The sequence below is a fragment of the Loxodonta africana genome, chromosome 12 (assembly GCF_030014295.1).
Source record: "Loxodonta africana isolate mLoxAfr1 chromosome 12, mLoxAfr1.hap2, whole genome shotgun sequence".
In the NCBI taxonomy this organism is placed as follows: domain Eukaryota; kingdom Metazoa; phylum Chordata; class Mammalia; order Proboscidea; family Elephantidae; genus Loxodonta; species Loxodonta africana.
Window position 1 is genome coordinate 72,838,129 of NC_087353.1, and position 13,160 is coordinate 72,851,288.

The following is a 13,160-nucleotide window of genomic DNA, read 5'->3' on the forward strand; positions in this document are numbered from 1 at the left end:
GGTTCCGACTCGTAACGACCCTATGTACAACAGGACAAACTGCTTCCTGGTCCTGTGCCATCCTTATAATTGTCCATATTTGAGTCCACTGTTGGAGCCACTGTATCAGTGTCATGTTGAGGGTCTTCCTCTTTGTCGCTGACTCTCTTGCTTTACCAAGCATGATGTCCTCCTCTAGGGACTGGTCCCTCCTGATAACATGTCCAAAGTACGTGAGATGAAGTGTCGCTGTCCTTCTAAGGAGCATTCTGGCTATACTTCTTTCAAGACAGATTTGTTCGTTCTTCTGGCAGTCCATGGTATATTCAATATTCTTCACCAACACCATAGTTCAGAGGTGTCAGTTCTTCAGTGTTCCTTACTCATTGTCCAGCTTTCTCTTGGATATGAGGTGATTGAAAATACCATGGCTTAGGTCAAGGCACACCTTAGTCCTCAAAGTGACATCTTTACTTTTAACACACATATACGTATATAAATATATTAAAGGCTAAAATGAGAATAAGGTTCCAAAAGATAAACTTCGGTTTCTTGGGAAGGTTGCTTCTGGAGAAGTCTTTTTATCCCTGGGGTTGCCAGGTTAAGGAGGAATGATTGAAACCATGTCCCTTCAGCCCTCCTTCCCCCTGCTTCCATGGGTTTCGCACATGCAGAGCTGAGAAGGCCTCTCTCAGTAACTGTAAGAGAGCAGTTTCAGTTAGCAAGGACCCTAGAGCTGGACCCCAGAGCTGGAGGCCAAGTCTCCGCACAGCCAACTTAGCGTGTGTGTTTGTCATCCAGGTGGCTGGCTGTGCGGCTGGAGTTTGTTGGCAACTGCATCGTGCTGTTTGCGGCCCTGTTCTCGGTGATCTCCCGGCATAGCCTCAGTGCCGGCTTGGTAGGCCTCTCTGTGTCTTACTCATTGCAGGTAAGAGAAATCTCTGCTGCATTTTTTCATCTTCTTAATGCAGGAGCCAGTTTGTTGATTCCCAGGCTTTCGAAATTTTGGATGTCCATGGGAGGAGGGTAAAGGGAATGGTCTGAGCAGAGTTTGAGGAGCAGGGCTAGAGCCTGGTGACCTGAGCAGGAGAGGAATTTGACATGGGGCCAGATTCCTTCTTCAGGCCAGGAAACTCCTTGATGGCCTGTGAGGATGGTTCCAGCTGCAAGAGAAATGCTTTTAAGACTGTGTATTTCCCTCTAAACACTGCTTTAGTTGCATCTCACAGACTTTGATACATTGTGTTTTCATATTGCCATCTAGTTCAAAATTATTTTCTAATTTCCTGTGTGATTGCTTGAGTGACCCATGGATTATTTAGAAATGTGGTTTTTAATCAAGAGATGCAGTGTGGCAATGTAGGGTGCTATTTTCTGCACCTTTTTTTTTTTATCTGAAATATGTCATCTTTCATAATTAATTAGAATAAAAGTAACACATGCTCACTAGAAACTGCACGTGACCCCTCCTCTCACAGGTGACCGCGTACCTGAACTGGCTGGTGCGGATGTCATCGGAGATGGAGACCAACATAGTGGCTGTGGAGAGACTCAAGGAGTACTCAGAAACTGAGAAGGAGGTATAAAGCAAGGGCCCCTGGGCTAACCTTGATTTTCAGTATGAATGGCTTTACCCAAAAGAAACCTTTGAACCGTACTTTGTGTATCTTCTGCCTCCCAACAAGAGGGTCAGTTGGACACCCCACCAGGTAGATAGAAATCCATCTCCCACTTGTCCATTCGCTGTGCGGCATCTAATTAGAACCACCCGACATGGGCGCGAGAAAATATTTTACAGTTATCCCATCTTGTCCAAAGGTATGGGATGCCCACATACAAGATGATTGTATCCTGTCAGTGTAGTCAGGGATGACATTCAGAATTAAGTTTAAGATTTAAGTAACAAATAAGTTAATTAAAAGTCTTAAAAGTAAATAACAAGAAAAGCTGTACGTGGATATTGCAAAAATCATGATGTGGTAAGGAATTGACCAAAATTTTGGAAACCCTCTTATTATTTAAGCTGAGTCAGCATTTTATAGAAGGAGAAAAAGGGAGCCAGGGGAGAAGAGCTGGGACTGGAACCTAGGTCTCCTGACTTTAATGCCACACTGCCCCTAATAACTACCATGTTGCTTCTAGTAACTGTCTTATTTTGTCTTCAGACACTACCACCATAGGGTTTCCAAAGAGCAGCTGGTGGATTTGAACTGCCAAGCTCTTAACCCATTGTGCCACCAGGGCTCCAATAATAATAATACAGATACTTACTGTGCCCTTGTGTGTCAGGCCCTGTCCTAAACATTTTCCATAGAGTAATTAATCTTTACAAAACCTTATGACTTAGTTGCTATTCTTATCCCCATTTTATAGGTAAGGAAACTAAGGCACAGAGAGGTTAAGTTACTTGCCCAAGATCACATGGCTGATAAATGGTAGACTCAGGATTAGAAACTGAGGGCCTCTCTTTCATTGTGCCATGCTGCCTCCCAAGAAAATGCCCCTTAGGAATGAGACCAAGGCCCTAGTAAGGCCTGTCCTGAGGGATTCACAGAGCCCGCCCGTGCCTGGTCTTTTAATTCTCTGAAATGGTGAACCAGGTCCCACCTCGCCAGTGAGCATTATTCAGAATGGTATGAGCGCCCCCTGTGGAAGTAAGGGTGCATTACATTGGGAGTTTTCCACCCTAGTTATTGAATTTATTTATTTTCTATGATAGCTTTATTGAGATATAATTCACATGCCGTATGATTCATCTGTTTAAAGTGAGCAGTTGAATTTGTTTTTTAAAATATTTTTACTGGCTTTTGCATTTTTTATTTTTTTAGAATAACGATGTATTCAAAAAAACATGAGATAGTAAAGATTACCCACAGCCCTACCACTATATAAATATTTTATATATATATACATATATGCATGTAACTTCACTCTTATGGCACGTATCCTTCCTTTGTGTGTGTGAATTATAAAAGCAAGCTGTGCTTGTTGTAAAAAACGAAAATTAACATGCTTCACCATGGGAGAACTTCATGCTAAATGAGAGAAGCTCACCACAAAAGACCACGCATTATTATGATTCCATTTATAGGAATTGTCCAGAATAGGTAAATCCATAGAGACAGAAAGTAGATTTGCAATTGCCAAGGGGCAGGGGGAAGAGGGAGATGGGGAGTGACTGCCAGTGAGTACAGGATTTCCTTGGTTCCATAAATACCATGAAACCTGTGACAACAGGAACTCTACAGGACTGCCTTTTTTTTTCTGGGTCTCACAAGGTTTCCACTTTTGACAGGGTACATACTTATCACCTTTCTGTCACTGTCTGTTAGTGGAAAATATTTGAGTTGTCCTTCTCTGACAGGTTCCCACATTACAAAGGTTCTGGCTTTCACAGGTTTTATTGTACTTATTGAGCACCAACTGCGTGCTCTGGGCACTGTGTGCTCTGGGCCTTGGGGATACCTCAGTGAGCAAACAGTGAAAGAGCCTGTCCTCAGAGTACGTACTCCAGTGGGCGTGGGTGACAGGCAGAAACAAATGCAAACGATTTAAAATGCTCAGAGGTGGTCAGTGCTCAGGGGAGAAGAGAGAGGAACACCAGGCCAGGAGGGAGATTGGATTGGCCCAAGACCTGGAGGATGTGAGGAAGCAGGTGGGTGGGTAAGTTTGGGGAAGAACATTCCAGGCAGAGGAGACGGCAAGTACAAAAGGCCTGGAACAGTTTATGCTGGTGTGTCTGAGGAGTAGCCAGGCGGCCAGTGTGGCTGGACCAAGTGAGCAAGAGGGATATGGGGCCCGAGGGGTGGTGGGGACCAGCTCACGCAGCCTGGGGCACAGGGGATGGGCTTGGATTCCTTACTCTCCCTCCCCCACCACTCCTAATGTGATCGCAGGCTCCCTGGCAAATTGAGGAGATGGCTCCACCCAGCACCTGGCCCCAGGTAGGCCGAGTGGAATTCCAGGACTACGGCCTGCGGTATCGAGAGGACCTGGACTTAGTGCTTAGGCACATCAACATCACCATTGACGGGGGAGAGAAGGTGGGTGCCCATCATCTCCCGCACACCTTCACAGCTGGGCACCAGCTGCTGCCAGATCTATGAAACTGGAGGTGTCCTTTCTCTCCCATCAGTCCTGGGGTCAGGAGGCCTTTTGTGGGGGAGGGAGGCTCGTGGAAGTGAAAGCTACTCAGAGGGTGTCCATCAGGGTTGCAGACTGGGAGCCCCGTAACCCAATGAGGCCCACAGATAAGTTTTGAAAAAATGTGAGTAAGTTTCAAATACTGAAAAATCTGGAAGATTTTATCTAAAAATCAATTTCCTAGTTTTCTCAAAGAATGAGAGCATCTAGAAACACTGGGCCCAGACTCCCCGCCTGACTCTTTCCAGATGAGACCAGTCCTTCCCTACCCATGTTCTTAAGCCTAGTTGGCCCATGTAGGCATTTGAATTTTCAGCCTCTAGTACAGAAAGACATCACTGTCACTAAGAGGGATAGCTCAAGGGAGATGGGGAATTTTGGAATCTACCCTTGGTCTCAACTGTTCCTGGAATACAGCCTTGTCCTGAAACTTGTACCTCAGAATTCCCTCAGAAATCAGACCAAGGGCCTTCCTGGCTGGCTGCCATGGGACAGTGATTCTTTCATCTCGGAACATATGGACTTGGAAAACTGTCCCTACCACAAGGTGCAGGATGTTCTGTTCCCACAAGATAATTTCTCTCAGTTGTAGCAAGGGGAGAACAGAGCAGGCGACGTTCTCACTGAGTCTTCATGGGTCGTATTTGATCATGGGAAATTTCCACACACGCGGCACTGTGACTTCTGATAGAGGAAGCCCGCCTCTCGAGCCTAGATGAGAAGGGGAGGGTTGTAACTGGATGACAGGGATGTCAATCATGGGCCATTAAATGGGGAGCCTAGTTCCCTCAAGGCTACCTGGGTGGCACAAATGGTTAAGTGCTCAGCTACTAACCTAAAGGTTGGCAGTTCGAATCCAGGCACCTGGGGAGAAAGGCCCGGCAGCCACTTCCAAAAAGTCATAGCCATTGAAAATCCTGTGGATCACAGCTCTACTCTGAAACACATGGGGTCACCATGAGTCAGGATTGATTCAATGGCATCTGGTTAGTTTCTTCAAGGGGGGATAAGTGGAGACCAGGTCACATCCATAACCTCTTTTTGCACACCTCTGCTGAGACGGGGATGGGGCTGGTAGATTCGAATTGCCAACCTTTTGGTTAGCAGCCGAATTCTTAACCCCTGTGCCACCAGGGCTCCAGCAACCCTATAGGACAGAGTAAAATTGCCCCCGTAGGATTTCCTAGGCTGTAATCTTTACAGAAACAGATCACCAGGTCTTTCTTCCGAGGAGCCCCTGGTGTTTTTGAACTGCCTACCTTCTGGTTAGCATCTGTGCTCTTTACCATCTTGCCACCAGGGCTCCCGAACCTGACGATTACTTAGTATTGTCTCAAGTTAAAATTAATGGGGCTTTATGGGAAATCCCTTCTGCCTGATGCTTACCTCTTTGGAGATCTCAATGACTTATAAAAAGAGCTGATTAGTTCCTCAGGGAGCCTGGCAGAGGAAAGGGGGTCCTTCTTAACCTTTGGCCACAACGTGTCTCCAGGAAGCTGGTGATGGGCAGGGCTGTGGCAGAAGCTGGGTTGACTGAGCTGTTGTGGGGGAGATACCTGAAATGAAGAAACAGTGGAGTGGGGGCGACTCCCAGACACCAGCATTCCCACCTCACCCTGGTCCTTCCTGTCCCTAAGGTTGGCATCGTGGGGCGGACGGGAGCCGGAAAGTCATCCCTGACCCTGGGCTTGTTTCGGATCACCGAGCCTGCCAAAGGACAGATCATTATTGACGGCGTCAACATTGCTCAGATTGGCCTGCACAGTCTCCGCCTCAAGATCACCATCATCCCCCAGGTGGGGCTGGGTGGGCTGGCACTAAAAACAAATCGATAGCATGTGCATGTTTGTAGGACCAACATGAATGTGTTCCTACTTTATTATTTCCATCATTTTTGTTAGCATTACACTATGTTTCTTCTCCACACGTCTCCTCAAGCACAGTGTGGGAATTAGCCGGGTAGTAGTCTTCATCCAGAGTCCCTGGGTGGCACACGCGCTTGTGTGCTTGACTACTAACCGGAAGGTTGGCAGTTTGAGTCCACCCAGAGACACCTTGGAAGTAGGTGGCAATCTACTTCTAAAAAACCAGCCATTGAAAACCACAGTTCTACTCTGACCCACGAGGGGTCACCGTGAGTTGGAATCAACTCCACGGCAACTGGCCTCTGTAAGTCTTCATCTCTGAGTCCTCACTCCTGCCATCCAATAAACCGTTTTCCTGAGCGTCTAAAAAATCCAGTAAAAGCCTGGCTTCTCTCTCTGCTGGCTACCAGATTCGGGGATGATAATATCTAATCTTCATAAGAACTAGGAAAAATCAGACTTTTGTAAATTGACCCTTGTAGGCAATGATTCCCTAATGTGTTGCCTCTTAGCATTATTGTCTTATAATCTAAGAACAGCGTTCCCCTAAAGTTCCTTATAAGGTCTCTTTTAGAAGAAGGGTGGGCTGGGGAGGAGGTAGGGGAGGGCTCCCCCATGCTGTGTCTGCCATCTCACAGATTCCTATCACCTTTGCATATTGAAGGCTCTGAGAAGTTCTGCAAAAGATAAATTGATTTCATTCTGCTTAACACAGGGTGTTCTTTTTGGGGTCGGGGGACTTAATTTAGATGAAGGTTTACAGAACAAACTAGATTCTCACTAAACGGTTAGTACACATACTGTTTTATGACATTGGTTAACCACCCACTCTCCCTTCTCAACCTTAGGCTCCATATTACCAGCTTTCTTGTCCCCTCCTGCCTTCTAGTCCTTGCCCCAGGGCTGGTGTGCCCCTTTAGTCTCGTTTTGTTTATGGGCCTGTCCAGTCTTTGGCTGAAGGGTGAACCTCAGGAGTGAATTCATTACTGAGCTGAAAGAGTGTCTGGGGGCCATACTCTCAGGGTTTCTCCAGTCTCTGTCAGGCCAGCAAGTCTGATCTTTTCTTTTTGAGTTAGAATTTTGGGGCTCTACCTTTTTTTCCAACTCTATCCAGGACCCTCAATTGTGATCCCTGTCAGAGTAGCCAGTGGTGGTAGCTGGGCACTATCTAGTTGTACTGGACTCAGTCTGGTAGAGGCTGTGGTAGATGTGGTCTGTTAGTCTTTCGGACTAATCTTTCCCTTGTATCTTTAGTTTTTTTCATTCTTCCTTGCTCCCGAAGGGGTGAGACCAGTGGAGTATCCTAGATGGCCACTCACAGGCTTTTAAGACCCTAGACACTCTTCACTACAGTATAACGTAGAACATTCTCTTTTTAAACTATGTTAACGCCAATTGAGCTAGGTGTTCCCCGAGATGATGGTCCCCTCAGCTCAGCAATTCAGTCCCGGAGAGAGTTTGGATGTATCTATGGAGCTTCCGTGACCTTGTCTTGTACAGGGTGTGCTGGCTTCCCCAGTATTATGTACTGTCTTACCCTTCACCAGAGTTACCACTTATCTATTGTCTATTTAGTGTGTTTTCATTCCCACCCCTCCCCACCCTCGTAACCATCAAAGACTTTTTTTTTTTGTTAACACAGTTTTTTACACACGTTTTGTTTTCATCATTAGCACCCCTCAGAAGCAGGAATTCTGAGCACTTCCGAAACCCTGTCTTTTAACAATTCTGGCAAGAACTTTATCGTCCCACCTCTTTGCTGCACCTGCCGCATCCAGTGTGACATGTGCTTCAAATGCTGTTTTGTGGTCTGCTTCCTGAACAGGACCCCGTTTTGTTTTCGGGCCCCCTTCGCATGAACCTGGACCCTTTCAGCCAGTATTCGGATGAAGAGATCTGGACATCACTGGAGCTGGCTCACCTGAAGAACTTCGTGTCAGCGCTTCCAGATAAGCTGAACCACGAGTGCACAGAAGGCGGGGAGAACCTGAGGTAAGCATGGCAATGCCAGGATGAGGGCCCCTCGGCCCCATCTCAGACGGGATGATGTAAGGTTTTGTCCTCATGGATCTGTGTTGAACTGGGATTGAGCCCCAGCTCTGCCACAGGTCAGCTGTTTGTCCTAGAGTATGTCCCTTGACCTCTTGGAACCTCAGTTTCCTTATCTGTAAAATGGCCTGTTTCTACTATGGAATCTAAACAGGATGGCCTTTTTTATACCAGCTCCAAGCAATGGAGAGTGGCTGTCAGTTGTTATATTGGAATGCTTCTCTACCAGCTGGTAAATAGCAGTTGTCCTGGGCCCTCTGAACCCACATCCACTGCCCCAGCTGCCTTCTCCCAGGCCCCCAGGATCTGCCCATGATCCAGTAACTACAGTGTCAATGCCTGACCCAGCAGGAAACCCCCGGAGTCCTGCTCTAGCTTTATTAGTACCTGTCTCAGTTACCCATCATGGCGATGCTGCTGCGTAACAACCAACCACAAACCCCAGCGGCATTCAGCAGTACCAGCAATTGCTCACCCATTGCTACAGTGAGCCGAGTGGCTCTGCTGGCCCTGCCCAGGCACACTCGCGTGTCTGGGGGTCGGCTGGCTGCCGGCTGATCTAGTTGGCCTCTGCTGGGACAGTTTGGGTCTGCTCCATGGGTCCCTCATCCTCCAGCAGTCCAGTCAGACCTATTGTCGTGGCAGTGGCAGAGGTGCAACAGTGAGCAGGGCCCTGTGTGCAGTCCCATCTCAGGTAGGCGCCGGCCTTACATTCTGCCAACGTCTTACTGGCCAAAGCAAGGCAGTAGCTGAGTCCAGAGTTATGGGGACAGGGGCCATTTTTGCACCTGTCATACAACCTATGCTGAACTGGTTAAATATTCTGAGTATCACCTCTGAGCCCTGTTTTGAGAATGATTCTGAGCCCGCCTCCAGCTCCACGGGAAAGAGCCTCCGTTGATTAGCGATGTCTCCCGTGGGCACGGATATGGGGAGTGGAAGGCTGTCCTGGCTTATGATACAGTGTCTCTTCTCACTCCCCCCAGCTCAGGCATGGGCCCTGGCTGGGGTGGTTTGACACTCTGTCTCCTATCTTTTCTTGTGGTCAAGCGTTGGGCAGCGCCAGCTTGTATGCCTGGCCCGGGCCCTGCTGAGGAAGACGAAGGTCCTAGTGTTGGATGAGGCCACAGCGGCTGTGGACCTAGAGACAGATGACCTCATTCAGTCCACCATCCGGACCCAGTTTGACGACTGCACTGTCCTCACCATTGCTCACCGGCTCAACACCATCATGGACTACACAAGGTGATACGCCTTGCATGCAGGTCGTGGGGCCTCAGGGGTTTGCCCCATTCATCAGTTCACTCACTCACTCTCACTTATTCATTCAACACCGTCCTTAACACCTAGTGATGGCCCCATTGATGGAACCTCTCCTTAACCCAGGTGGGACCATGTCTTTCTGACATCAATCAGCACGTATGTGTGGTGCGTTCCAGGCACTGTGCAGGCCCTGGGACTCAGGGTGCCTGTCTAAGGGACTGTGTAGCTTAGCTGGGGGGAGACAGAGAGTAAACACAGCAGCAAGTTAAAACGTGGCTTCAGAGAGTGGTAAGTGCTGGAAAGGCAACAGAACAAGGTGACCAGAAAGTGAGGACCAAGCAGGGCCAGCACGGAAGGCACTGGGCCTTGGGCCCCCACTACCTTTAGGAGTCCACAGAAATGTTTTAATTTATTGTAAAATCAGAAGAAAAAACTGAATATATGGATTACATGAATTGATATCATATAAAGGCTTTATTGCTCACAAAGGCAAAAGTGCCCAAGGCCTACAAAAACCATGATGCGGCCCTAGTATCAAGGAAAGGGGTCCTGGTGGCAGAGTGGTTAAGTGCTCAGCTGTTAACTAGAAGGTTGGTGGTTTGAACCCACCATCTGCTCCGCAGGAGAAAGATGTGGCAGGCTGCTAATGAAAAGTTCAACAGCTTTGTAAACCCTACAGGGCAGTTCTGCTCTGTCCTTTAGGGTTGATGTGAGTTGGAATCAATGGCAATGGGAAAAGAGTACCAAGGAGTTGGGGAGATTGAGTTCAGCCTGGCAGGTCAGGGAAGGCCTCTCCCAGGAGGTGACATTTGAGCCAAGACCTAAATAACGAGGAGTCGGCATAGGGTGATGTAGGCGATGATCACACACTTTTTCTATAAAGGAGCAGAGAGTGAATTTTTCACCTTTATAGGCCACATGGTCTCTGTCACAGCTACTCAACTATGTTGTTATAGCACAAAGGAGCTGTAGATAAACAAGTGGACGTGGTTGAGTTCCAATAAAACTTTATTTGCAAAAACAGGCAGCCATAGTTTGCCAGCCACTGATCTAGAGGAAGAAAGAACATTGTAGACAGAGGGCACAGCCTAGTGTAAAGGCCCTGGAATGGGAACGGGCTTGCTGAACTTGAAGGCTAGCAAGAGGCCACTGTGCCCGAGGTACTAGAGGAGGCCAGAAAGGTAGGTAGGGGCTGGATCTCGCAGGACCGTGTAGTCACGGTAACAAGTTTGGAGCTTATTCTAAGAGAACCCCTAAGCCATTGGAGGGTTTTAAGCAGGGAAGTGACATGGCACTTTTTAAAGATTGCTAAGGCTGTCTGTAGGAGCCCTGGTGGTGCAGCGGTTAAGTGCTCATCTGCTAACAAAAGGTCAGCAGTTTGAACCCACTAGCCACTCCATGGGACGAAGATGTGGCAGTCGACTTCCATAAAGATTACAGCCTTGGAAACCCTGTGGGGCAGTTCGGCACTGCCCTGTGGGGTCGCTATGAGTTGGAGCTGAATCAGTGGGCAGTGGGTTTGGTTTTTGGTTTTAAGGATGTTTGATGGAGCCTGGTTCTCAGCACCTCCGATGTGCCAGGCACTCCTGGCATGTTTGAGACTCAGGAGAGTAGCTGGAAATGAGGTCAGAAATGGGTGGGGCTGGATCCTGTAGAAGTAGGTACACCAGGGGTCAGCAAACTCTGGCCCATGGGCCACACCCAGTCCCCACCTGTTTATGTAAAGTCACTAGTATACAGCCCTGCCTATTCATTTATATATTATCTATGACTGCTTTCACCCTATAAATACAGTAGAGTCTGTAAGTATGTATGTAATGTTTCCAAGCCCCAAAGACTGACAAAGATTGGATTTATAAAGGCAATAATAATGAAAGTTTAAAAAAAGTATTTGACTTACGTCAGAATGGAACGGAACCCTGCCATAAGTTGGGGACTACCTGTATTTGTAACAGAGACATGTGGCCTGCAAAGCCTAAAATGTTCACTATCTGGCCCTTTGCAGAAAGAGTTTGCCAGCCCCTCTTGTAGACTGTGGAGTCCCTGGGTGGTGCAAATGCTTAAGTGCAACCACTAACCATTTTGGTTATACTGCTAACTGAAGGTTGGTGGTTCAGACACACCCAGAGGTGCCTCAGAAGAAAGGCCTGGTGGTCTTCGGAAAGGACACAGCCTTGAAAACCAGATGGCGCACAATTCTGCTCTGACATGCATGGGGTCGCCACGAGTCAGAATCGCCTCGGTGACAACAGGTTTTCTTGGTTGTAGACTGTGTAAGGTTTTTTGATTTTATTCTGAGTGTGATGGGACAAACATGAGCAGTTGACATTGTTGCCATTATCATCATTACTACACCTACCATTATGGGTGTGGGGGTAGATACTAAGGGTTAGAGCCACAGGACTCTGACACTGACTAGGAATAGGGATTGAGGCCGGGCCACCAGCTAGAAGGCTACTGCACCAGTCCTAACAGAAGACGCTGGGGGCCTGACCCAAAGCAGTGACTTTCCCTGGTGGGCTTTTGTGATCGAGATGCCATCCCTTTTACTACCCCTCATGCCTCTGTCCTCTCCTCCTTCAGGGTGATCGTCCTGGACAAAGGGGAGATCCGAGAGTGTGGCCCCCCCTCCGACCTCCTGCAGCAGAGAGGCCTGTTCTACAGCATGGCCAAAGATGCCGGCTTGGTGTGAGCCCCGGAGCTGTTACATCTGGTCAGAACTGCAGGGCCCACCTGCCAGCATCCAGGACAAGCCAGAATCCTCTGGAACCCAAGCCTCCAGTATAGAAACCAAAAAGAAAGAAAACCCCTCAAAACCAAAACACCAACAAAGCACCACCTCTGGCCCCTGCCTGGGATTGGCCATGCTGAGCAGGAGAGATGCAGGGACCTCCCCTCCAACACACACACTCCTGCTTCTGTTCTACCCATAAGATACACTCCTGTTCCCTTACCCTTGGAAAGCAAGCCTGTGCCTGTTGGTGCTTCCCACAAGGGTGTTTTCAGCAGCCAGACTTCTGGAGAAGTTGGTTGCATAAAATACGCTAGTGACCAAATCCAGCCAACTGCCTCAGATCTCTCCAGCTGAAGTCTATGGATTCTGAGTCTTCGGGAAGCTCCTGGCCCCAGTTCACTCCCCTCATCACCGGCTCCACCCAGAATGTTTCATTTCCTCAGGGCTGCAGTGTTGAGGCAGGGGGACTGGTGAAAATCTTTCTCACCCTTGGACGGTCCCGGTGGCCATGGACACTCCTCTTACTCACCATCTGGTCTTCCAGGCACTTAGACACTGGGGGCCAATGTCTCCAAGCTGCTGCCATGAGGGCTTCCTGCAGAGGCCAGAGACAGCCTTCCTCACCCACACACCTTCTCCTCACAGAGGGACTCAGCTGAACTTAGAGATGATGGAATGCCAGGGCCAGGTCATCTCACTGCTGCTGACTTCCCAACTTACACCCAGCCCCCTCCAGTCTTTCCCCTGTGTTCTTCCTGCCTCTGTTTACTTGTTGCTAGAATGGCTTTACTGGTTTCCAAAGATGGTCTGCCGATGGTTGTGAAGTGTTCAAAGTGAAGAGCACTAGATGCCACCCAAGTATTAGCCATTGTACCAAAAAGAGTTCCGTTGAGTCTTCCCCTCATTTTTTAAATATTTTATTGTGATTTTGGAGAAAATTTACATAGCAAATTAGGTTCTCATTTAACAATTTCTATACATATTATTTGGTGACATTGGCTACACTTTTCACAATGTGTCAGCATCCTCATTTCCATTCTGGTTGTTCTGTTTCCATTAATCTAGCTTCCTCGTCCCCCCTTACCTCCTCACCTTTGGTCGAGGGTAAACGTTGACTCATTGACGTG

General features: G+C 48.1%; 1 protein-coding gene across 4 annotated transcripts in view; it reads left to right on the forward strand.

The window, feature by feature from the left end:
- The window catches only part of ABCC1 (ATP binding cassette subfamily C member 1 (ABCC1 blood group)), a 175,242-nt gene extending 162,876 nt beyond the window's left edge, over positions 1-12,366 (forward strand). For all 4 annotated transcript variants that reach the window (XM_010601238.3, XM_064295633.1, XM_023540926.2 and 1 more), the window contains 7 exons: positions 781-907; positions 1,458-1,559; positions 3,876-4,022; positions 5,760-5,918; positions 7,813-7,979; positions 9,087-9,281; positions 11,883-12,366. In XM_010601238.3, coding sequence (XP_010599540.1) covers positions 781-907; positions 1,458-1,559; positions 3,876-4,022; positions 5,760-5,918; positions 7,813-7,979; positions 9,087-9,281; positions 11,883-11,991 — 1,006 coding nt within the window. In that variant the 3' untranslated portion in view covers positions 11,992-12,366. The remainder of the gene's footprint in view (positions 1-780; positions 908-1,457; positions 1,560-3,875; positions 4,023-5,759; positions 5,919-7,812; positions 7,980-9,086; positions 9,282-11,882) is intronic.
- Positions 12,367-13,160: the final 794 nt, after the last annotated feature.